Source organism: Falco biarmicus, chromosome 4, assembly GCF_023638135.1.
Source record: "Falco biarmicus isolate bFalBia1 chromosome 4, bFalBia1.pri, whole genome shotgun sequence".
Taxonomy (NCBI): domain Eukaryota; kingdom Metazoa; phylum Chordata; class Aves; order Falconiformes; family Falconidae; genus Falco; species Falco biarmicus.
In genome coordinates, this window is record NC_079291.1 from 75,103,594 (window position 1) to 75,126,069 (window position 22,476).

At 64.1% G+C, this 22,476-nt stretch overlaps 4 protein-coding genes across 9 annotated transcripts; 2 read left to right on the forward strand and 2 right to left on the reverse strand.

Annotated features, from left to right (window-relative positions):
- Positions 1 to 2,231: 2,231 nt before the first annotated feature.
- Positions 2,232 to 8,062, forward strand: RHBDL1 (rhomboid like 1). Of its 2 annotated transcripts, none has more exons than XM_056337833.1 (8): positions 2,232 to 2,469; positions 4,666 to 4,824; positions 5,107 to 5,331; positions 5,769 to 5,917; positions 5,994 to 6,106; positions 6,375 to 6,475; positions 6,969 to 7,029; positions 7,125 to 8,062. In XM_056337833.1, exons 1-8 carry the CDS (start codon positions 2,431 to 2,433, stop codon positions 7,394 to 7,396), a joined length of 1,119 nt encoding a protein of 372 aa, XP_056193808.1. In that variant the 5' UTR covers positions 2,232 to 2,430; the 3' UTR covers positions 7,397 to 8,062. The 2 variants fall into 2 exon arrangements, with proteins under 2 accessions (XP_056193808.1, XP_056193809.1); XM_056337834.1 differs by having other exon boundaries at positions 4,666 to 4,797.
- Positions 8,063 to 8,829: 767 nt separating this feature from the next.
- On the forward strand, positions 8,830 to 12,854 carry STUB1 (STIP1 homology and U-box containing protein 1). The gene is made up of 7 exons (XM_056337841.1): positions 8,830 to 9,106; positions 9,968 to 10,166; positions 10,282 to 10,447; positions 10,609 to 10,699; positions 11,276 to 11,332; positions 11,527 to 11,643; positions 12,108 to 12,854. The coding sequence occupies exons 1-7, from the start codon at positions 8,921 to 8,923 to the stop codon at positions 12,231 to 12,233; spliced, it is 942 nt and encodes a 313-aa protein (XP_056193816.1). The 5' UTR covers positions 8,830 to 8,920; the 3' UTR covers positions 12,234 to 12,854.
- Positions 12,855 to 13,115: 261 nt separating this feature from the next.
- Positions 13,116 to 15,055, reverse strand: JMJD8 (jumonji domain containing 8). 4 transcript variants are annotated; one of them, XM_056337844.1, is made up of 9 exons: positions 14,836 to 15,055; positions 14,665 to 14,748; positions 14,461 to 14,509; positions 14,249 to 14,345; positions 14,077 to 14,145; positions 13,869 to 13,988; positions 13,725 to 13,792; positions 13,442 to 13,576; positions 13,116 to 13,353 (listed from the first exon to the last, which is right to left on the reverse strand). In XM_056337844.1, exons 1-9 carry the CDS (start codon positions 14,922 to 14,924, stop codon positions 13,273 to 13,275), a joined length of 792 nt encoding a protein of 263 aa, XP_056193819.1. In that variant the 5' UTR covers positions 14,925 to 15,055; the 3' UTR covers positions 13,116 to 13,272. The 4 variants fall into 4 exon arrangements, with proteins under 4 accessions (XP_056193819.1, XP_056193818.1, XP_056193817.1 ...); XM_056337843.1 differs by having other exon boundaries at positions 13,116 to 13,356; XM_056337842.1 differs by having other exon boundaries at positions 13,116 to 13,376.
- Positions 15,056 to 15,183: 128 nt separating this feature from the next.
- On the reverse strand, positions 15,184 to 22,064 carry WDR24 (WD repeat domain 24). Of its 2 annotated transcripts, XM_056337803.1 has the most exons (11): positions 21,982 to 22,064; positions 20,499 to 21,474; positions 19,978 to 20,155; positions 18,808 to 19,483; positions 18,374 to 18,489; positions 17,170 to 17,291; positions 16,796 to 16,900; positions 16,360 to 16,697; positions 15,709 to 15,893; positions 15,382 to 15,536; positions 15,184 to 15,252 (listed from the first exon to the last, which is right to left on the reverse strand). In XM_056337803.1, exons 2-11 carry the CDS (start codon positions 20,977 to 20,979, stop codon positions 15,239 to 15,241), a joined length of 2,370 nt encoding a protein of 789 aa, XP_056193778.1. In that variant the 5' UTR covers positions 20,980 to 21,474; positions 21,982 to 22,064; the 3' UTR covers positions 15,184 to 15,238. The 2 variants fall into 2 exon arrangements, with proteins under 2 accessions (XP_056193778.1, XP_056193777.1); XM_056337802.1 differs by having other exon boundaries at positions 15,184 to 15,536.
- Between the last annotated feature and the right edge of the window lie 412 nt (positions 22,065 to 22,476).

Genomic DNA, 22,476 nt, shown 5'->3' on the forward strand with positions numbered 1-22,476 from the left:
GTCTCTGCAGGCTCTGCCGCGGGTGCTGGGCACGGGGAATGTGGGTGCAGCTGGGGAAAAGGCTTTTCCCTGCACCTCTCCAGGGCTTCTTTGAGGCTGGAGGGGGCCAGGCTGCTTCCCCGTGTGCTGGGGTCCCTCCAGGCTGCTGGGGTGGGAGAGGAGACCCCTCTGACTATGGCAAACCAGAGCATCCAGGGGTGCTGGGGCAGGGATGGGGAGGGAGCGTGGCCAGTACCGCTGCGGTGACGCCAAGGTGGATGGGACACACGGTGCTCCCCGGTGAGTCCAAACCAGGCTGGGCCCTGCGGGAGCAGCAGCCCCACTTGCTGTGGTGTGTATTAATAGTGCCGGTGGCACATGTCGTGCCAGGGCAGGGGACACGCGTGGCAGGGCTGTGGGAGCTCACCCATGGCCATACACAGTCCCCGAGGGGCCCAGGCATTGCCCCGCTGCCTGGCACCTCTGCCTGCCCCGCGCCAGCCAGCATCTATGTGGCATCACCAGCATGCGCAGCCCTGCCCGCTGCCTGCCAGCACCTCTGCCCCACGCCGCAGCAGGGCTGTGGAGTCCAGAGCTCCCCCAGCACTCGCAGTGGGGCTGATCTGCAGCCCAGGGGAGCGGGGACGGTGCCAGGGCTGGGTCCTGGGGACATGCTGCCCTGGGGGACAGGGCACCCAGGGATCCTGGGGCAGCAGGCTTGGCCTGGGTGCTGCTGTGCACATCATGTGAAGTGTGCCCAGTGCCAAGCTGCTCTGCGTGCTCTGTGCTGGGCAGGTGCCAGCGCTGGAGGCACCATGAGCCCCGTGCCGGGGTGGGGGAGCTGTGGGGCTGCACCCCAACCTGTGCTGGGCTGTGCGTGCAGGGTCAGGAAGGAGGTACAGCCTGCAGTCACCTGTGCCAGACTCAGCAGGTGCCTAGTGCTGGCATGCTGGTACCCATACTAGGATGCTGGTACTAATACTGGGATGCAGGTGCTATACTGGGATGCGGGTGCCATACCAGGATGCAGTTACAGCACCAGGACACAGATTCCTGTAGCAGGATGCAGGTGCTGTACTGTGATGCAGAAGCATGTACAAGGACGCAGGTGTTGCACTGGGAGGCAAGTACCTACCAGCATGTGGGTACCTGTACTGGGATATGGATACTCACACTGGGATGCAGGGAGCTGTACTGGGATGCAGCTACCTGCACAAGGATGCAGGTACCCATACAGGATGCAGGTACCCATGCAGAGATGCAGGAAGCTGTAGGATATGGGTACCTGTGCAGGGATGCAGGTACCCATACAGGGATGTGGGTACCCGTGCAGGGATGCAGGGGGCTGTACAGGGATGCAGGTACCCATACAGGGATGAGGGTACATGTGCAGGGATGCACGGAGCTTTACAGGGATGCAGGTACCCATACAGGGATGTGGGTACCCGTGCAGGGATGCAGGGGGCTGTACAGGGATGCAGGTACCCATACAGGGATGAGGGTACATGTGCAGGGATGCACGGAGCTTTACAGGGATGCAGGTACCCATACAGGGATGTGGGTACCCGTGCAGGGATGCAGGGGGCTGTACAGGGATGCAGGTACCCATACAGGGATGAGGGTACATGTGCAGGGATGCACGGAGCTTTACAGGGATGCAGGTACCCATACAGGGATGTGGGTACCCGTGCAGGGATGCATGGAGCTGTACAGGGATGCAGGTACCCATACAGGAATGCAGGTACCCACGCAGGGATGCAGGTACCCATACAGGGACGAGGGTACACGTGCAGGGATGCAGGTACCCATACAGGTATGTGGGTACCTGTGCAGGGATGCACGGAGCTATACAGGGATGCAGGTACCCCACACAGGGATGAGGGTACCCGTGCAGGGACGAGGGTACACGTGCAGGGATGCAGGTACCCATACAGGTATGTGGGTACCTGTGCAGGGATGCACGGAGCTATACAGGGATGCAGGTACCCCACACAGGGATGAGGGTACCCGTGCAGGGATGCAGGGGGCTGTAGGATGTGGGTACACGTGCAGCGATGCGGGTAGGCAGCATCCCAGGCTGCGAGTGCCCGGTGCCGGCTCCCTGCCCGTGCTGTGTGTGGGGCGCGGGGCCGGGGCTGCCGGCGGGGCGGGGCGGAGCGGGTCCCGGTTCCCCGCGCGGCGCCGGGGGTGGGGGTGGGGGGGGCGCTGCGCCGTGCGCTGCGGCGGGGGCGGCTCCGCTCGGCTCCGCTCCCGCCCCCGCCGCCGCCGCCGCCCCGCTGCCATCGGCGGCTCCCGGCGCCGCCGCTCGCAGCTCGCTCCCGGGCCCGCCGCAACGCGGGGCTGGCGGGGCGAGCCGCCCCCCCCGCCGCCCCCGCCGCCCGCGCCGCTCCCCTGCCCGGCTCGCCGGCCCCGGGCGCGGGGGAGCGGCGGAGCCCGCCGCCCGCCGGGTGCATGGACAGGAGCTCCCTGCTGCAGCTCATCCAGGAGCAGGTGAGAGCGGGGGGGGGCCGCCGGGCACCGGGCAGCGCTCTCGGGGGGCGGCCGGGCACCGCGCTCCGCTCGCGGGGCGCCGCCGTGCGCCGGGCAGCGCTGCGGGGGGGGATGCTCGCATGCACCGGGCACGGCTGCCGCGCAGCGGGCAGCGGCTGCTCGCCGGGCTGGCGGGCACGGGGCAGCGCTGCTCGCCCAGGGCGACCCCCGGCCCGCCGCCCCCTGCGGAGCATCCCTCGGTGCCCCCCGTCACTGCCCCGGACCCTCCTGGCGCCGCTGAGACCACGCAACTCAGCTCACTTGTGGCCTCCTCCTCGACCCCAGCACTGCTCGCGCCACCTGCCCCGGGCCGGATCCTGCCGGGTGCACCCTCAAGGGCGAGGGGTGCTGGTCAGCCGAACCCCAGTGCTGGGTGCAGGATGGGGCTCCCAGGCCCCAGGACTGCCGTGAGGTTCGGCCACCCCAGCGAGGCTGGGACTCACATGCCTTCGTGGGGGGCTGCATCCAACCCCGTGACCTGATTGCAGGATCAGGCCATAGAATGTTAATGCTGTGTAGCACTGGGCTCCGCTCCGCTGGCAGGATCAGGCCCCGATGCATTAACAGGCGCTGCACCCCAGCCCTATCCCTGCCTGATGCTCAGCCCCGAGCAGCTCCCCTTGTGCTCAGCCGCCTGGTCCCTCCATCCCCACCCACCCTGAGCCGAGCTGGTGGCTCTCCCTGGGGGTGAGCGGGGAATTTATTGAGGGTTGGGATTATTAATGGTCCCCCCTTGCCTCTGGCTGGTTCCATGACCTTGGCTGAGTCCCCCAGCCACCCCAGCCCAGGAGCTGTGATGCTGTCCCCTGTGTCACCCCACCCTTGGCACAGGGGCTCCATGTGCCTCCAAGCCATTCGGGGATGAGCAGCATCTTCCTGGGGAGAGAGCAGGACTTGGGAGAGCCCAGCAGGGCCCAGGGGCTGGGATGATGGGGATCGGGCTCTCTGGGGGACTGTAGGGGGAGTGGGGTTGCAGTAAGGGGAGATGCACCCTGAAAGCAGAGGGGGGCTTCCTGGCTGCTGCCGCGGTTCTCTGGGGGCCAGTGAGCTCAGCGTGTGCCAGCACGTGGGGTGGCGTATGCCAGGTCCTGGCATGGCACACACATGTGGCACCTGTGGGGTGGTGTGTGTGGGGCATGGGGCTGCTCAGAGGATGCAAGCACTGCCTGCTCCCTGGACCCTGCATCCCACCCTGCTCTGCACGCCTGGCATCCCATCCTGCTCCCCACCCTGCATCGCATCCTGCTCCCCACCCGGCATCCCATCCTGCATCCCATCCTGCACCCATGCCTGCCTCAGGTAGAGGATCGGGGCAGCCAGACCCACCTTGGGAAAGGGGCTTTGGCTGTTTCCTGCTGGGATGATGGGATACATGCTGGGGTGGGGGTACAGTCCCATGCTCCCTGCACTCCCTCTCCTGCCCGTCCCATGGGGATGAGTTTCCTCTCCTGAATTTCATCCCCTGCAGAAGGAAGGAGCAAACCCAACACTATTTGCAGGGTGCAGTGTCCCAGCTACCCTTGGCACAGCTGGAGCTGTGCTCTGGCCATCGATGCCCTCTCCCTCTCTATATCCTCCTTGTGCCACCCTGGGCTTGTCTCCACGAGTGGGGCCATATAGGGTGCCTCATGGTGCTGGGTGCCCAGTGGTGTGCGGTGCCTGGAGGACTCAGGGTGCCCAGTCACCGTTGGGAGCCCTAGGGATGGCGCAGGGTACCCCGGCACAGGGTGCCCCACACAGTGGAGCCCAGCACCCGGCAGCGAGGGCGTGCAGAAGGAGCGGGAGGAGGAGGAGGAGGCTGGTGCCAGGGCTGCGCGTGTGTTTAGCTTTGTGGTTTCCTGGCTGGCAGGCTGCTGGCGGCGAGAAATAACTGAGTGGGAGAGTGTTGGCTGCGCCACAGGGGGACTGGGACACCGGCGTGGCACGGGGCACCCACACAGCATGGGGCACCCACACGGCACAGGGCACCCACACAGTCCGGGGTACAGGGTGGGTCTGGGTTGTAGCCTCCCTTGCAGAGGCAGGGGCTGGTGTCACAGGGCGGCACATGATACCACCAGGCTTGAGGCCAGGGTGAGGGGCACCAGATGGTCTCCCTGGCTGGTCAGGGAGCTGCAGCTCCAGCATCCCGGTAATGGCCCGTGCTGTGCCCCACAGCTCGACCCCGAAAATACCGGTTTCATCGGGGTGGAGACGTTCGCCAGCCTCGTGCACAGCCATGAGCTGCCCCTGGACCCCGCCAAGCTGGACATGCTGGTGGCCCTGGCACAGGGCAACGACGAGGGGCAGGTCTGCTATCAGGAGCTGGTAGACCTGGTCAGTGCTGGGGGGCTGCAGGGACAGGGGCGAGCAGCCGGGTGTCATCCAGGGGGGGGGGCGGGGCACTGGGCACCACCTTGTGCCCATGGGGAGGGGGGCAGACACTGGTGGTCCCCGGGGGCTCCCCTGGCATGGGATGATGGCACAGCCTTGGGGTGGCTTGTCCAGCCTGTCCCACCGGGCTGTGGCACGGGGTGGTGGTGATGGGCAGGGGATGGCCACAAGCCCAGCGGCCTGAGCTGCCCCTGCGGACCCCGCGGGCACGGCCTCTCTCTGCAGATCAGCAGCAAGCGCTCGAGCAGCTTCAAACGTGCCATTGCCAACGGGCAGCGAGCCCTGCCCCGCGACGTGCTGCTGGACGAGACCGGCCTGGGCTTCTACAAGCGCTTCGTTCGCTACGTGGCCTATGAGATCCTGCCCTGCGAGATGGACCGGCGCTGGTACTTCTACCAGCACCGCACGTGTCCACCCCCTGTCTTCATGGCAGCTGTCACCCTCACCCAGGTACGGGACACGGGCACATGGCCGGCCGGTCCCAGGCTGATCCTGGCTGAAGCGCCCCTCTGCCCTCGGGGGGGCTCAGACCTTGTGGGGACAGGTTGGGTGACCCTGCGTGTGATGTCCTGGTGCCCGCAGGGGGGCTCAGATCTGGGGATGCAGGGATGGGTGACCCCGGTTGTGATGTGCCAGTGGCTGTGGTGGTCTCAGACCTGAGGCAGAGGAGATGGGTGATCCCAGTGATCCCAGTGGTGATGTGCCAGTGCCTATGGGGGAGGGTCAAACCCAGGGCAGATGGGACGGGTGGCCCCAGTGGTGATGTCCTAGTGACCATGGGAGGCTCAGACCCAGGGCGGAGGGGGCCAGGTGAGCCTGCCCCAGGACCGAGGGATGGTGCTGGGTGCCAGCAGTGCTGGGGGTGACAGCCGTGGGGTTTGGTGCAGATCATCGTGTTCCTCTGCTACGGGGCCCGGCTGAACAAGTGGGTGCTGCAGACCTACCACCCCGAGTACATGAAGAGCCCCCTGGTCTACCACCCTGGGCACCGGGCGCGTGCCTGGCGCTTCCTCACCTACATGTTCATGCACGTGGGGTAGGTCCCTGCCGGGGGGGGAAATTGGGGGCTGCGCGGGCTGAGCCACCGCGTGTCCCCTCCTGTGCCTGGGCAGGCTGGAGCAGCTGGGGTTCAACGCCCTCCTGCAGCTGATGATCGGGGTGCCCCTGGAGATGGTGCACGGCATCTTGCGCATCAGCTTCCTCTACCTGGCCGGTGTCCTGGCAGGTGGGTGCTTGCCTGGCGCAGGGGATGTCCCCATCCATCCCTACCACCAGCTCCGGGGAGGGCATGGGGAGATGCACCCCGAGTCTGAGGGGGATGCGAAGCCTCGCTCGCCACCCACTCTTGACCACTGGGTACCACCTGGCACTGCCAGCATCACTTGCCCTGGAGGGCTGGGGGCAATGCAGCCCGTAACTAATTAATGTAGACAGTAATTAATTAATGCGATGGGGGGGCAAGGCCCTGCACTGAGCCCTGCCCGTGCCCACAGGCTCCCTCACTGTCTCCATCACTGACATGCGGGCCCCCCTGGTTGGGGGCTCGGGGGGCGTCTACGCACTCTGCTCGGCACACCTTGCCAACGTTGTCATGGTCAGTGCCGGGACGTGGGGGCCTTGGGGCGTGGGAGAGTGGGTGGCATGCTGTGACATTGGGTGGGAGGTGCCATAGGGTGGCATTGTAGGGCGGGTAGCATGGTGTGACATTGGGTGGGAGGTGCTGTGGGGTGGGCACCGTGGGGTGGCATTGTAGGGTGGGCAGCGTGGTGTGACATTGTGTGGGGGGTGCGGTGGTGTGGCATTGTAGGCTGGGCAGCGTGGTGTGACATTGGGTGGGGGGTGCCATGGGGTGGCATGGGGTGGGTGCCATGGTAGGGTGGGCAGCATGGGGTGGCAGTGGGGGGCATGCCATGGGGTGGCATCAGGGGGCAGGGAGGACACCTCGGGGGACTCTGTGGGGCCAGGGCGCAGCTCCTCTGGGGCACAGTGGGGGCCTCTGTGGCAGCCCCCTCCCTGGTGCTGGGGGCATCACCCGTACTGGGCCATCATCTGTCCTTCTCTCCATCCACCCGTCCGTCTGCCCACAGAACTGGGCCGGGATGCGCTGCCCCTACAAGCTGCTGCGGATGGTGCTGGCGCTGGTGTGCAGTGAGTACCCGGCCGTGCCCCCCACCCCGGGGGTACCCAGGGAGTGGGGCTGTGGTGGGGGGGGGGGCTCAGCACCTCCCGGCCCTGTCTTACAGTGAGCTCGGAGGTGGGTCGTGCCGTCTGGCTCCGCTTCTCGCCCCCGCTGCCGGCCTCGGGCCCCCAGCCCAGCTTCATGGCCCACCTGGCCGGGGCCATCGTGGGCATCAGCATGGGGCTGACCATCCTGCGCAGCTACGAGGAGAGCCTGCAGGACCAGTGTGGCTGGTGGGTGCTGCTCCTCTCCTACGGCACCTTCCTCCTCTTCGCCGTCTTCTGGAACATCTTTGCCTACGACCTGCTGGGGGCACAGATCCCCCCGCCGCCATAACACCCCCCACCCCACCCCATCAACCCCTGTATTTATTTAATTTATTTATTTTTGTTTTCTAACGCTGGCCAAGCCCGGTGGAGGGGGGGTCCCCGCGCGTGACATGGGGACAGGTCACCCCCCTGCCCGCCTGCCCCCTCGGTGCTAGCGAGCGCGCCGCCCCCCCATGGGCTGTGTGTCCCCCCTCTCTACACCCTAGCAGCCCCCCGCCCCGCTGTGACCCCCCCCCCCAGGATGCTTCAGCCCTGCCCTGGCATCGTGAACCCCCCCTGGGGTGCCCGCAGGGCTCAGGATGTGCCCCCCGGGAAGGAGCCCAGTGCGGGGGGGACACCCCCTGCTTGCTCCTGTACCCCCCTTTTCCAGGATGGGGGCCGACTCGTTGCCCCCCAGGACCTGCACTTTCACATGAAGGACTGGTGCCAAAATAGGAGCGATTTATTTTTCTACGCCAAAATAAATATAAATAAAAGAGAGAGAAAAGGCGAAGGAGCCCTGGGGAGCCCCGCAGGCAGGTGCCAGCTGAGCCCCCCCCCGCGCCCCGGCCCCCCGCTTTGCTGCCCTCCCCCCGCAGGGGGCTCGCCCCGGGATGGGGGCACGGGGGGGCCCCGCTCCGACCCCCCCCCTCCCACCCCCCCCTCAGACCTTTTTGGAGTATAAATAAATATTTTGCACACTGCCAGGGCCTGTGTCTCTGGGCGGGGGATTTTAGGGGTGTCCCCCCCTCCCCATCCCCGCTGCTGTGATTCAGGGCAGGCGCCGGGGCCGTCTGCCCCGGGGGGGGGGTCGGGGGGGCTCCAGCACTTACTGGAGCGGAAAACTCTGGGACGCGTGAACCGGCTCGGCCCCGCGGGGCTGGGGGCAGGGGGCTGCAGCACGGGCTGCGCACTGGGACACCCCCCTGCGCCCCCCCCATCCAGACCCACATGCTCCAGCGCACTCACCCCTGCCCCACGCACCCAAACACCCCCCTGCGCCCCCCGGTACAGCCCTCCCACTCCCCTACACCCCCCATCCAGCCCCCTCCCTGCAGCCCCCCCAACAAACCCCACATGCCTCTGCACACCCACACCCCCCTGCATTCCCACCCCGCAGCTCCCTACCCAGACCCGCCCCCCCCGCCCCCGGACCCCGACCCCCATCTATCCCCCCCCCTGCACTCCCACCCCAGCCCCCAACCCCGAACCCCGCACCCTCCATCCAGTCCCCCCCCTCCGCACCCCGCCCCCCCAGCCCCCCTCGGACCCCGCCCCCCCAGTCCCCGCCCCCTCCGCACTCCGCACCCCCAGGACCCCGCACCCCCCCATCCCGCCCCCACCGCACTCCCCCTTCCAGGCCCCCCGGGGCTCCGCCCCCACCCCCCATCCAGCCCCACAAACCGCGCCCCCGCCTCGGCCCCGCCCCTGCCCCGCCCCCCGCTCGGCCCGGCCCCGGAAGCGGCGCCTGTCGCAGTGCGCGGCCGGAGCAGCGGAGCCGCCGGCCCCAGCTGGCCGGGCCGGGCCGGGCCGGGCGGAACCGGGCGGCGCCATGAAGGGGAAGGAGGAGCGGGAGGGCGGCACGGGGGGGCCCGGGGCGGCGGGGCCGGGCGCGGGGAGCGCGGGGGCCGGTAGCCCCGAGAAGAGCCACAGCGCGCAGGAGCACAAGGAGCAGGGGAACCGGCTCTTCGGCGGCCGCAAGTACCCCGAGGCCGCCGCCTGCTACGGCCGCGCCATCGTGAGTCCCAGCCCCACCCCGGCCCGGCCTGGGCACCCTGGGCCGGGACCCCCAACCCCCCCCGGGCCTGGCCTGGGCACCCCCGGGACGGGACCCCCCTGGCCCGTACACCTTCCCGGGCCTGGCTTTGACATCCCGGCGTGGGACCCCCCGCCGGGCCCGGGCACCCTCCCGACATTACCCGCCCTGGCCCGGGAACCCCCTCGGGCCTGGCCCGGGCACCCCGGGGATGGGATCCCCTGGGTCTGGCCGCTGCCCCACACCCGGGCCTGGCCACCCACCTCTGGCCCCAGCCTGGCCACCCCCCCGGGACAGGACCTGCCCTCGGCCTAGATCACCCCCTCGGGCCTGGATCCCCTCCCTCGGCCTGCCCCCGCCCCCCCCTTGGCCTGGGCTACTGCCCCCAAGCCTGCCCTGGCCCTGGTACCCTCCCTGGGCTTGCACACAGCCAGGCCTGTATGTGTCCCACCCCCTCCAGGCTCCAAGCTGGACACTTCTGTGTCCACCCCCAGCCTGGGCCTGCCCTCCCCCCCCCCCCCCCCCCCCCAGCTCCACCACATCCCTAGGCAGCACTTGGAAGGGCAGACCCACCCTGGTCCCAGGGAATGGTGCTGGGGGGCTGTTGTTCCCCCCCTCCTTGGGGGACAGGCTGTCCCATGGGGACTGGCCCCAGCTTGTCCCCCATCCATCCCGGCAGCTCCTGGTGGGGTGCAAGCCCAAGCTGGCACTCCTGGCTCTCACCAAGGTGACAGCATTGCGCAGCCAGCTCACCGAGTCATCCAGTTGTCACCCTGTTGTCACCGCATCTCGCTCCTGCCGGCAGTTGCTGTCACTGGCCATAACATGGGTCTTGCCTTGCAGAACCGCAACCCCTTGGTGGCCGTCTACTACACCAACCGAGCCCTCTGCTACCTGAAGATGCAGCAGCACGACAAGGCGCTGGCAGATTGCAAGCGAGCCCTGGAGCTGGATGGCCAGTCGGTGAAGGCTCACTTCTTCCTGGGCCAGTGCCAGATGGAGATGGAGAACTACGATGAGGCTATTGCTAACCTGCAGCGAGGTGAGCGGGCACGGTGCCAGCATTCCCCCCTGCACCTGCCTGCCCACTGGGAAAGGGCCCAGGGATGGCGAGAGGGAAGCCAGTGCTGGCTCTGAGGTGCCCTTTCTCTCCCCAGCCTACAATCTCGCCAAGGAACAACGGCTGAATTTTGGAGACGATATCCCCAGCGCACTGCGCATCGCCAAGAAGAAACGCTGGAACAGCATCGAGGAGAAGCGGATCAACCAGGAGAACGAACTGCACTCCTACCTGACCAAGCTGATCATGGCAGAGAAAGAGAGGTAAATGTGGCAGGGGGCAGCAGCGGCACCTGTAAAGGCTTTTTTAGTGCCACAAAGCTGTCACAGCTCTGTGCGCACGCAGAGCCCTGCAGTGGGGCAGCAGCAGGGAAGGGAGCGATAGCATCCCCCCATCACTTCTGATCTCCCCCACTCTGTCCTAGGGAGCTGGCCGAGTGCCAGAAGATGCAGCAGGAAGAAAATGCAGATGAGAGCCGGAGCCGAGTTCAGCTGGCCAGCATCGAGGCCAAGCACGTGAGCAGGGGGGCCAGGGAGGCTCACGGAGGCTGGGATACGAGCTGGGGCTTCCTCATCCCATCCTCATCCCCATGCTCTGCCATGGCAGAGGCAGCTGCAGGGCTGCAGCTGTGCAAGTGAAAGCCAGAAAACCCTGGGGCAGGGCACAGCTTCTCAGCCTTCATTTTGTGGCTCGAGCTGCTGTTGCAGGGCTTTCGTGTCCCCCCGTGACAGCTGCCCCTGCTCTGTCACCTCTTGTCCCAGCCCAGGGCAGCCTGGCAGCAGTGACACCTGTTTGCGCTCCCTCAGCTGCCCTACCTGTTGTTCTCTGAGGGCTGTGCAACACGAGCAGCTCTTGGCCACATGTGGGTCTGGGTGCTGGCCTGGCGCAGGGGCCTAATCCCGAGATAAAAATAGCCCCACAAAGGCAGGTTATTTTTAAGCTGGATCACTCCTGCGTTTCACCCTGGTGCTGGGCGAGCGCTGGCTGGGGGCTGTGAAAGCAGAGGGGGTGGGAGGCTTCAGGGCTCTCTCCCTGAGAGCACATAGCCCCTGTACACCAGGGTCTCCTCGTCCTAAGGCCCTCTCTTTCAGGACAAGTACCTGGCAGACATGGATGAGCTCTTCTCTCAAGTGGACGAGAAGAGGAAGGTGAGTGTGCCCTGGCCCATGCTCCCATCTCTCCCTTTCCAGAGCTGTTTGCTGTAAACCTGCTTTAGTCTGTGCTACCACCTCTGCCATCTTCCCTGCTTCCCCCTCTGATGCGGCACCATCTCCTAGCCCCCTTCTTTTAATGCTGGGCTCACCCAACCCCTCCTGACCCAGCTCTGCTTCTCTCGAGCCAGAAGCGGGATATCCCTGACTACCTGTGCGGGAAGATCAGTTTCGAGCTGATGAGAGAGCCCTGCATCACACCCAGCGGGATCACTTATGACAGGAAGGACATCGAGGAACATCTCCAGGTACTGCTGGGCTGGGGACAGTGGCGACTTCCCAGGACCTTGCCCGCAGTCCTCCTCTGCCCCTCCTGCCTGCCCTGCCTGGGCATGAAGGCAGCTGCCTGCCCAACTAAGGGCTCAAATGCCTCCGTGGGCTTGGTTCCAGTTACCTGCCCAGGCATCGCCCTGCGGAGGTGTGGGGGCAGGCAGGAAGGTGGCAGGCGCTGCCGGGCCCTGCCTGAAGCAGAGGCGGCTGTTGGCAGGGACCTTGTGCTTTGACCTGCTCCCAGCCTGCTGGGAGGTACCTTCAGAAGGGGCTCTCCCTCCACCCCCTTCTTGCCTTGCCCCCAGCAGGCACAGGATGCCTGGCTGCTGGGCTGGATGCCGGCACACAGGCCAGGACTGCACTGGCCTCACGGGCACCTGTGCCCCGGGGCTGAGGCTGGGCACATGGAGTAACCAGTTGGTGGCTGTCTCCTCCCTTACAGCGCGTGGGTCATTTCGATCCAGTGACGCGGAGTCCTTTGACCCAGGATCAGCTGATCCCCAACCTCGCCATGAAGGAGGTGATAGATGCGTTCATCTCGGAGAATGGCTGGGTGGAGGATTACTGAGGGGCTGAGGGGGCAGCGCTGGCCTGCCCAGGTTCCCCCAGCCACAGCGGCACAGACAGCTCTCGCTGGGCTGGCACCATGCCTTACTTGCTCTCCAGCTGCTCCCCCTCTGCTCCAGGTGCCCAGAGATCCAGCGAAAGCGCTGGGTGAGGGCACGTCCCCATCTCCCCTTCCTGAGGAGCCGCAGTGGCTGGGTGGGCACAAAGGCTTCCCTCTCCACCAGCTCCTTGCTGACCATGGCACTTGGAGGAAGACCTGCCCTGGGGGGTTGGAGGAGACTGGCTCATCAAAGTGGACTGGAAGGTCTCACCAACATATTAATCACCCAGAGAGCAGGGTCCCCCTTGTCTATGGCAGCTGACAATCCCCAAAGATTGTGTCCTGCTCCAGGGAGGAGCTTGTCGGGATGAGCGCCTGGTGCTGGTCTGCCCCAGTCCCCTCCCTGTGTACATAGTTGTTTCCTCCTCCCACCACCTCCTGCCTGGCCAGGGTCAGGTCCTCCTCTTCCCTGTAAATAGGCACTTGCCAGGGTGGGAGACCAATGTTCCCCTGTGACCAGCTGCCTGGATTAAAGTTCTTCCTTTTAATGAAATCCCTTTAAAAAAAAAAAAAACAAAACAACAAAACCAACCAACAAATTGCATCTGACTGAGACTCCAGCTTTTCAGTCAGCTGACAGCCTGCCTGGCTTTTGAGCACCCTCTGGAAGTTTGCCAATGTCAATTAAAAAAAAAATAAATAAAAAAAAATTCAGCAATAAATATGGAGAAAAGAGCTGGAGTGGTTCAGGGCAACAATCTCTGCACCAGCAGGCGCTGTCCTGGCTTGGGAACCAGTGCCAGTCCCCAAGGGCGGGCGGGGATGTAGCAATACTCGAAGCACTACAGCAGAACAACAACTTTAATCCAAGGGGAAGAGGAAAGACCAGTAAAAACCAGAACTTCAGGCACTTGGTCCCAACACCAGTAATTGAGTGGGCAGCTGCTGTTGCTCTCACTGCAGCTGGGATGGTGGTGACATGTCCTCATCCTTCCCAGCTCTACCCCAGGAACGTGGAGATGAAGACGCTGGTGTCCAGGTTGAGTGTGGCGTGCCACCAGCGGTCAGGGAAGTACAGGACCTGCTGGGAGAGAGCTGGGGGTGCTGACTGGGGGTGTCCCCTCCCCCCTCCTGAGGGGAGCAGGGACCCGGGGTGATGCAGGACTCACCTCCCCGGGGCGGAGGGTGCACTCCAGTGGCCGCTCCGACGGCAGCAGCACGGGGTATGTGTGGTGAAGCCAGGCCAGCGTTGTCTCGTTGGGGTGGAAGTGGGGTGTTTTATCCGGTGGATACAGAAACCAGCGCTGGAAGATACCAGGGAGGAGGGCACTCCCCCCCCCCCCCCCCCTCCATTTCCCCTCCAGCCCCTCGGGCTGAGCCCCAGGGGGCTTCTGCATGTTCCGGGAATGCCCACTGGGGTCTTTTTCTCCCCCCTCCCTCCCAAATTCTCACCTTCCTCCCAAAGATCACCTCAGAGAAACCGGGACCATGCCAGTGAAAGGGAACACCAGATCCTGAGCCTATGGTGGGAGAGCGTTGGGGTTAGTGTTGGAGAGACCCCCCCCTGCCCCCACCGCCACCTCTGCAGGCACCCACCTGCGATCCCGAAGCTGTAGGCAGGGCTGGTGCCCGGGATGCGGAAGGGAGGGGGCACGTACCGCTGGAAGAGGGGGCCCCACTCAGTGAAATTATTGTCCCCGAAGAAGTAGAGAGTGTCTGGGGGGGATGCACACAGAGGGGGAGGCTGAGGCCAGTGAGGAGGGCAAGGGTGGCCAGCTGTGGAGAGCAGGATGGTGCTACCCACCACTGCCCAGCCTGGCCGGATCCTGCGGCTTCAGCAGCTGCTCCACATACTCCTGGAAGGGCACGTCCACTGTGGGCAAGGGAGAGCTTGGGGGCCAGGCCGGCAGCCCCTGGGCAGATGCTGCCTGCCATGGGGGGGGCGCCGGGGGTGCTGCCCCCACCCTGCCCCTCACCTTTGCGGTAGGAGTAGGTGTTGGCGGTGCTGAGCCGCACCGGGCAGGCCCCAAAGGCCGCCAGAAGCTTCTCCCGGGTGCAGAGGGCACGGAAGGCCTGGGTGGGGGGACAACAGTGGGGCCGGGATGCTGCTGCCACCGCTCCTCAGGCACCGGTGTGTGTCCCCTGCCCCGGCCTCCCTGAGTGCCCCAGGTGCCCTCCCGGCACTCACTGAGTTGTCGGTGACCCCGCGCAGGATGACCGGCCGGGAGAAGGCGAACCTGGGGGAGAGCAGCGCAGCGGGGTCCCACGGGGGCCGGCCCAGCCACCTTCCCCGCTAATGCCTCGGGGCACCGGGGACTGTCCGCGGCCCCCCCCGCCCCCGGCCCCTCTCTGGGGTCAGCGGCCGCCCGAGGCCGTGCCCAGCGGCCCGTACCGCTGCAGGAAGAGGGAGTAGGTGAGGGAGGCGTCGGCCCGCTCCACGGTGCAGCGCTGCTCCTCCGGTACCGTGCCCGCCAGCCTGCAACGGGGGGCAACGGGAGGCAACGGGGGGCAGCGGGAGGCAACGGGGGGCAGCGGGGGCAACGTCCCCGTCCCCCGCCCTTACCAGCCGCCGCCCGACGGGTCGGTGCCGCCCGCGGGCCGGGCCCAGGCCAGCGGCAGCACAAGCAGCAGCAGCCGCCGCGCCGCCGCCATCGGGGAGCAGGGCCGCCGACGGACTACGCTTCCCGACAGGCACCGCGGCCCGCGCTGACGCGGGGCTCTGCCATTGGCTGGCCGCGCCGCTACGGATCCCTGCACGGCCGCGGCTTAAAGGGGCCGCGGCTTAAAAAGTCGTGCCCAGAGCCTGCCGGGATGTTGCAGGGGAGGGACCCTCGGCTGGGGAGCGGGGCCGGAGCAGATCACCCGTGGGCCGCTGCCGCCAGGTTCATCAAAGAGAAGAGGCGTGACCCAGTTCAGCTCATGTTTTGTTTTAATCCAGTACAAAAGAGGCAGATGGGGGGCGGGGGTCACTTGCAGGGCCCTATTTACACAAAAATAAATACAGGGAGGGAGGTGGGGGCAGAGCAGTAATCAGGCAGGAGGCCCTGCCCACTGCTGCCTGCCCCACCTCTCCCCCCCCTCCCCTAGCAAGGGGCTCAGGTGTACTCACAGAGGTGGCCACAGCCAGCAGGGCAGTGGGAGCTGGTCTCCAGCCACTTCATGATGTGCTGGAGATGGCCACCGTGGCTGCAGCCCTGGCACCAGACAAAGAGCCCCTTCACCACGTGGTGACAGACAGCACACATGCTGGCACACTGCCGGCACCTGCATCAGAAAGAAGAGGGTGAGCATGGGCAGGGGGAGCCCTCGGGTGGGGGGAAATGAGGGGTAACCATGGCACCCTCCTGCTCCTGCAGCCCCTTTGGGACTCCCCTCGGTGACCAGAGTGTGGTCCCCTACCCCCCTGCCTGCTCGCTGACTGCAGTGTTGCACTCACCTGTCACAGATCCAGCCCCTGTTGCTCATGGGCCGCTTGCAGTTGCTGCAGTTGATGTGCAGGGTGGTGGAAGCCTGGTTGAGGCAGTTGATAGCACGGCATGTGCTCAGCTTGATCACCTCATTGGAGATGTTCCAGAGCTGGAAGCGCTGCAGCAGGTCAATGTAGGACGTGTACCAGTGCTCCTGGGGATAGCCACAGACAGCTGAGCCTTGACATACTCCCCAACCCCCCCACCTCACCCCCTCCGCCCCCCAAGATCCCAGCTCCGCATCCCAAAGGCAAGATCTCTGCAGGAGGGGAAGTGCTCTTCGGGGCTGGGGAGGAGGTATCCTTCCCCAAATCAACAGCCCAAGGCCACTTCCCCACCCTGGCCCTGCAGACACCACTGCGAGGCCCTGCCAGGACTAGTGGTAGGGCAGCCAGCTGGGTACCAGGGTCCTGGAGCTGCCCACCCAGGGTTAGAGGCAGCCTGGCAGGGGCTGGAGATGGGAGGTGCCCAGAGAACAGCTGGGTCCCTCCCATCACGTTGGGATACACCACCCCCGAGTCCCACCTAGGTGTCCTACTGCATCTCATGGGGCTGCTGCAGCAGCCCTGAAGGGAGGGTTCAGCTCCTACACAGCCAGGAAGGGGCTTCCCGGGGCCCACCTGGGTCTGCTCATCAATCTCCTTGCGGATGCGGTCCCCCAGTACGATGAGGACAGACACGGCCGTCTGCACATCTCCCTGCTCAGCATAGAAGTGAAGCGTGTCCCGCACGATAGGATTGAAGAAGTCGGTGGGCAGGCGGTTCTCATAGAGCGAATGGGAGATGGAGATGAGGGAGAAGGACTCCACTGGTGTCAGCGACACTGTCTCAGCCTCGTTGCCGCTGACGTGAGGGGAGTCAGCCTTGTCTTGCAGGTGGTCCAAGGCCGATGGGTTGTCCACAATTTCATGGCGCAGGGGAAAGGCTTCCTGGGGAAGGCTGTATTCCTGCTCCTCAGCTGTGAGGAGAGATCAGGAACAAGTAGGGAAGGCCAGGAGAAAATCCAGCTACGGGTCTGGGACAGGCAACACCTCCCAGCACCAGCTGTGGACTCACCGTGTGGGTTCTCATGGTCCATCATATACAAGTCATCCTCATCTGCTTCCACATCTCCCAGCAGGTAGTCTGCAGGGACATCGCTGCCCTCCGTCTCCTCGTTGTCTGTGTGCCCCAGGAGAGAGAAATCAGCTCATCCTACCTCAGGCACAAGGTTGGATTTGAATCCCCCATATCCTGCCCCAGCCAGACTGCTCAGCTCCCCAGCGCAGTCACATTCCTGGCACTCACAGCCACCACTGCAGGGGTCACGGAGGTAAACTGCCCTGCACCCTGGGGCTCAGTGTGCTTTACCTGGAGCCTGCAGCTGGCCACCTACAGCTGAGGAGGGAAGAGCTGTAGGACTGGGACTGTGCCCACCCCAGAAACATTACCCTCGTTGTTGATCAAGGTGGAGGAGGAATCCATGAGGATGTTTTCTGTGCGGTTTTCTCCTTTGCTGCGGTCCAGTCTCGACTCGCTGCCCAGCCCAGAGGGGATGTCCTTCAGGTTAAAGCTGAGAAAGAAACCAATAGTCACAGCTTCCATTCTAGCCAGGAAACAGCCTGAATATAAGTGTCCAGCTGCAATTTGAATGGTGAAACACAAGATGTGGTGATTTTGCTCAGAGTACAGAAATCAGCTGTCCCCACTTTGTTAACTTAAAGTTACAGTGCCATTGTTAACACAGCCCTTTCTCCAAGCTTGGTGTCTCTGTGCATGCACCGCAAAGGTGCCCACAAAGGTCTTCCTAAAGGACTTCAGAGCTGAGTGCAGGCTCTTGACTCCATCTCTTAATATTTACCTTCACCTCAAAGGCAGGTAAACAGGAGCTACCTCACTACAAGGTGCCTTGCTGTTTGTTATGTATCACTGCTCTCAGGTTTCACTGAGAAAGGAAAGGAATGGGGTTGAAGCAGAGCCGAGCTCTTCGGCTTGCTGCCTGTGGTTTTTAAGTCAGTGACAGACAGCAACCTGTCTGGATGCAGAGCTTGGTCCAGGAGAGGGTTTCCTTTGATGTTCCTTGAGGATTTCTTATTCACCCTGGGAACCCAGCCCTGCAAGGTCTGACAGCTCATTTGGAGTCCTCACCCCTCACTTTTATATGTCATTGAGAATAGGAAAAACAAGTTTTCCTGCTTCATCAGCCCAAGATAGGGCTCTCCAAGCCAGCAAGCCGCTTGAAGAGCCAGGCTGTCCTCTCCCTTTGAAAGGCAGAGGACAAGCTCTCCACATCAGCAGCAAGATAAGAGGTTCACCATCCCCAGCCCTCAGTTACAGTCACTCATTAAGAGAACTGCAAAGTCGGTATGTGCCCCACACCCCCCCATGGCTTCAAACTTTGTTTCAAGAAGGGAAGCACACAGCATACAAGGCTGCCCAGCTCAAGGCCAGGCTGGCCACTCGCTTCTCACAGCCACATGGAAAATGGCTGTGTCCAAACGATGCCAGCCTGCAAACCAGTGGCCTGAGGCTGGAGGAGAGCTGTCCCTGCTCCCACCCTGTGACTCCAGCCCAGCCGAGGAGCTGTCTCCACTCTCCCACTCATGGAGCCAGCTCAGGTGTCATGTTGCTCACTGCGGCTCTGACACCTCTTACCTGTTCATGAGCGGGAGAGTGGCACTGCCTTTCCCCATGCTGTGGTTGAGGTTGGCGGATGACACAGTGCCAAGGCTGGAATAGATGATTCGCAGCATCGTCCACGTCTGAGCCACCTGTGTGTGAGACAGCTGTGGTCAGACCTCATCAGGCTAAAAACTGGGCTCCATGCAGCCACATGCCTGACTGCAAACTCCCATCATTGACTGATCTAGAGAGCTGGGCAGGCTCTCTGGGCAATGATCTGTGCTTGTTGTAGGCAACAGTGCTATGGGTTTGGTGCCAGGCAGAGGTGCACCTTCTGGGGACAGCCAGAGGCCACATCCAGCCAAAGAGCTGCCATCCAGCTCAGGTGGCAGGCCTCATCCTGACAGCACCTTTCAACCTCAGCACCAGCCTAGGTCTGTGCTGAGAGTCTCCAGTCCAAGTCTCACCTGGTTGCGGTCCAAGCCCTTGGCCACCTTGGCATTGTGGTCACAGAGCTCGGCCAGAGGCCTGCCGGCCAGCGCATACTGCTTGGCTGTGTGCACAAACCAGTCCATGCTGCCGCTCTCCATGTCCGTCTCAAAGACGCTGAGGGCGCTGGAGGAGGAGATGTATTCGAACTGCTCCGTGGGGTCCAGCTTACGCTTGAAGAAGATGGGGTGACGCCGGTCCCCGATGTAGGGCTTGCGGTTGGAGTCGGAGGAGATGAGGCTCTCTTTGGCAGCAAAGGCCAGGTCTCCATAGAGGCTGTAGCACAGCCCCTCTGGGTTGGCCCGGTCGATGGGCTGGCTGGCATCCTTGAAGATGTGCTGGTAGAGGGTACTGTCCTTAGAGCCGGACAGGAGGAAATAAGGATCGTGTAGGTGACGCCACACAATGCCCGTGGTGACATCCTTGTGCTCCTCGAACATGGCAGAGGGGATGAAGGGACGCCGCACGTCCCAGACGTAGATATTGTGATCCACCATCATGGAGCAGGTGGCGATGTGGTGCTTGCACTCTGGGCGCCACTTCACCCGGGCCACTGAGGCGATGGTCTGCACGCAATAGATCTCCTTCGCCCGCGTGGTGTTCATGTCCCACACCTTCACCATCTTATCCCGGCCGCCTGTTGCCAGCCAGCCCCTGGTAGGAGGATGGAGAAAGACTGTAAGAAGCCAACTTGGGCCAGGATCCATGCCCGTTCACCTCTCCTTTTCCACCCCAGCACAGAAACAGTGACAACACAGATGTGACCATGTCCATGCCAAGGGGAGCCAGCTACCCTAACGCCTCTGCTCTTCCATAACCAGGTCGGGCAACACCCCTCCTTCCCACCCCCACTTAAGGCCCTGCATCTTTAGAGCCACACTCATCCGAAGGGCTCCCAGCCAGACCAGTTCCCCCTACCCCTGGTTTCCACTTGCCAGGGACAGCAGAGGAAAAAACAAAACCAAAACACCCCCCAGACCCTCAAAGCAGTAATTGCTCCCATCTTCCAGCAACAGCCTAGCCCCTGACACAAGGGGCCAGGGTATCAGAGACCCTGATCCCCTCCAAAGACGTCCCAAACCTGTTTTTAGAGACTGCCCCACCTCTGCTGAGGCCAGGTGGCTGGCAGGGTCCGACCCCACACACACCTGTCTTCTGGGTGCCAGTCGCAGCAGAACACGGGCCCATTGTGGGCCGTGAACATCCTCTCGTAGCGGTCCGGCCGGCGGATGTCCCACAGCTGCACGTTCCCGTTCTCAAAGGTGGCAGCAAAGGTGAAGTAGTCCCGAATGCTGAACTGGACATCACGCACACTCTCCGACTGGCCTGAGCAGGGACAGAAGTTGAGATCTGGTGGGACAGAGCTCCAGCAAAGCTAAAAACCCCACTGGAAGAGCCATGGGGGTCCCCAGCCCAGAGAGAAGGGGAAGCAGGGAGTGATGCAGCCACCCTCCATCTCCTGTGCAGACCTGGCCCACTGCTGAGCAGTAAAAAAAAAAAAAAAAAAAAAAAAAAAAAAATTGCACCAAAACACCTCTCGGGTCCCTCCCTGCCTGCTCCAGACATTGTGCCCTGAGCAAACCCTCCTCCTGGGCATGGGGAAAGGGCAAAGCCCCCAACCTCTGTCTCTCACCAGGGTAAGGGGGAAAGCAACAGCCTGTGCTCGTACCAGAAAAGGTGCTGACAGAGTCCTTCTTGCGCAGGTCGAAACATTTCATGTAGCCATCCTGGGAGCCGCTAAGGAGCATGTAGACCTCAGTGGGGTGGAAGCAGACCTTATTGACAGTGCGTTTGTGCTCGGTGAAAAGCTGGTCCTGCTTGTTGCGGGACGGCTTCCCCAGGTTCCAGGTGACAACCACACCGTTGGTGGCTGCGGTGGCCAGCAGGTTCTCGTCCATCTGGTGCCACACCACGTCCGCACAGCTGAAGTTCAAGGAGGGTTTGCGGCCAACACGGAGGTTCAGCTTCTCCACAAACTGGTCCTCCTCGATGGAGTAGATCTTGAAGATGTTGCGGCCAGCCACCACCACCTGGGCAGCATCGCGGCACACACTGATGGCATTGGCAGGGGCATCCAGGTGACAGAACATGGTCCGGCCCGTGAGGGCATTGCCCCCCAGGGCAGTGGTGACCCTGGCCATTTTCTCCATGGCTGACCTTGGGGCGCACTCCCCTCTCCAGGAGCAGGCTCGGAGGCTTGTTTCCCCACCTGCTGCATTCACACGTGCACAGCCACCCTGCTCCACCTCAGCCAGAGCTGGGAAGGGACAGGCTCACCTCCCACAGCTGCTGGCAGGCCCAGGTGGCTTCAACTGCAGCTTTTTGTGGCCACATCAATGGGCTGTGGAGGTGAGAGGCTGTAGCCAGCTTGCTACCTCCAGGAAGAGAGATAAAGCTGCACACTGGGCTTCTCCTCCTGCTGCCTTCTGTAACTTCTGCTCAGTGAGCTCTTGAAAACTTTTTCTGGGTTCCTTGTTCCCTCCTCAGTTCAACTCCCCGCAATGCTCGCTGATGGGAGCAGCTGCTGTGGGCACTTCAGGAGCTCAGCTACAGTGACACAGAGCGAGGCGAGCAGCACCTCCAGCCAGAGGTGGGTGAGATGAGGCCGCAGTCATCCCCGCGGGGCACTGTCTGCGACCCAGACCCTGCAAGCACCACAGGCAGGGGCTCACCCTGCTTCTCCAGCAGATGGGGGTCAGCACACACACAGACACACACTCACCGCCCCCCGCCCCGGTCAGGCACAGGAGCAGGCCAGGACACTGCTGCTCGGTGGGGGGGTGGGGGGACTGGGGCCAGCAAGGCTGCCTAGGGATCACAGGTGTCTGAGCTCTGAGGCCACCCACGGGCCATCTCCCCGAAAACAGGCCCAGCCCCGGCACTGCCCCCTGCCAGCCCCTGTGCCCCTTCCCTCGCCAGGCCCCCAGCTCCCTCACACCCCACGCTGACCCCTCCTCAGGGCCCCTCAGAGCCTCCCCAGGGCCCTCTCCTGCCCTTCAGAGACCCCTCCCGCCCCTTAGGGCCTCCTCTGGGCCCCCTCCCGCCCCTCTGGGCCCCTCAGGGCCTCCTTCCCGCTCCTCAGGCCTCCTCAGGGCCCCCCGCCGCTGCCGGCCAGGCCCTCCCCCTGCGCGGCCCCCGTGCCGGTGCCGTACCCGTTGCCAGTGCAGCCCAGCCGGCAGCTCGGGCCGAGCAGGCCCCGCCGGCCGCCCCGGAAACGCCCGTGGCGCCCCACCCCCTTCCGGTGAGGCCCCGCCCCCGCCCCCGAGTGAGGCCCCGCCCCCGGCGCGCAGCGGGCGGGTGCGGCTCGGCGGGCGGGAAATGGGGGTGTCGGGGGAGACCTGGGGTGCATTGGGGTGGGGGTGCCTGGGGGGAAATGGGGTGCATTGGGGTGGGGAAATGGGGAGCGCTGGGGGTGCAGCAGGGGAGATGGGGTGCACTGGGGGTGCAGGGATGCACTGGGGGGATATGGGGGTGCGCTGAGGTGTGGGGCTGCTTGGGGAGTTTGGGGGTGCCCTAGAGCGTGGGGCTGCACTGGGTTGTAGGGCTACATGGGGGTGGCCGTACAGGGAGGTACAGGGCTCCACTGGGGGATGGGTGTGCAGGGGAGCGGGGGTGCCCTGGGGTGTATGGGAGTGCCCTGGGGACTG

What these genes read in the sequence shown, in the direction of transcription:
- RHBDL1 (XM_056337833.1), top strand. Translation starts at nt 2,431, where the DNA reads ATGGACAGGAGCTCCCTGCTGCAGCTCATCCAGGAGCAG. An exon ending in TACATGTTCATGCACGTGGG is followed by an intron (nt 5,918 to 5,993) that starts GTAGGTCCCTGC and finishes GTGCCTGGGCAG; the next exon opens with GCTGGAGCAGCTGGGGTTCA. An exon ending in GGTGCTGGCGCTGGTGTGCA is followed by an intron (nt 7,030 to 7,124) that starts GTGAGTACCCGG and finishes CCTGTCTTACAG; the next exon opens with TGAGCTCGGAGGTGGGTCGT.
- STUB1 (XM_056337841.1), top strand. Translation starts at nt 8,921, where the DNA reads ATGAAGGGGAAGGAGGAGCGGGAGGGCGGCACGGGGGGGCCCGGGGCG. An exon ending in ATCATGGCAGAGAAAGAGAG is followed by an intron (nt 10,448 to 10,608) that starts GTAAATGTGGCA and finishes ACTCTGTCCTAG; the next exon opens with GGAGCTGGCCGAGTGCCAGA. An exon ending in ACATCGAGGAACATCTCCAG is followed by an intron (nt 11,644 to 12,107) that starts GTACTGCTGGGC and finishes CCTCCCTTACAG; the next exon opens with CGCGTGGGTCATTTCGATCC.
- WDR24 (XM_056337803.1), bottom strand. Translation starts at nt 20,979, where the DNA reads ATGGAGAAAATGGCCAGGGTCACCACTGCCCTGGGGGGCAATGCCCTC. An exon ending in ACTCTCCCGCTCATGAACAG is followed by an intron (nt 17,292 to 18,373) that starts GTAAGAGGTGTC and finishes TTTCTTTCTCAG; the next exon opens with CTTTAACCTGAAGGACATCC. An exon ending in GGACCATGAGAACCCACACG is followed by an intron (nt 16,698 to 16,795) that starts GTGAGTCCACAG and finishes CTCTCCTCACAG; the next exon opens with CTGAGGAGCAGGAATACAGC.
- JMJD8 (XM_056337842.1), bottom strand. Translation starts at nt 14,924, where the DNA reads ATGGCGGCGGCGCGGCGGCTGCTGCTGCTTGTGCTGCCGCTGGCCTGG. An exon ending in TCCGGCCAGGCTGGGCAGTG is followed by an intron (nt 13,989 to 14,076) that starts GTGGGTAGCACC and finishes CATCCCCCCCAG; the next exon opens with ACACTCTCTACTTCTTCGGG. An exon ending in CTACAGCTTCGGGATCGCAG is followed by an intron (nt 13,793 to 13,868) that starts GTGGGTGCCTGC and finishes CTCCCACCATAG; the next exon opens with GCTCAGGATCTGGTGTTCCC.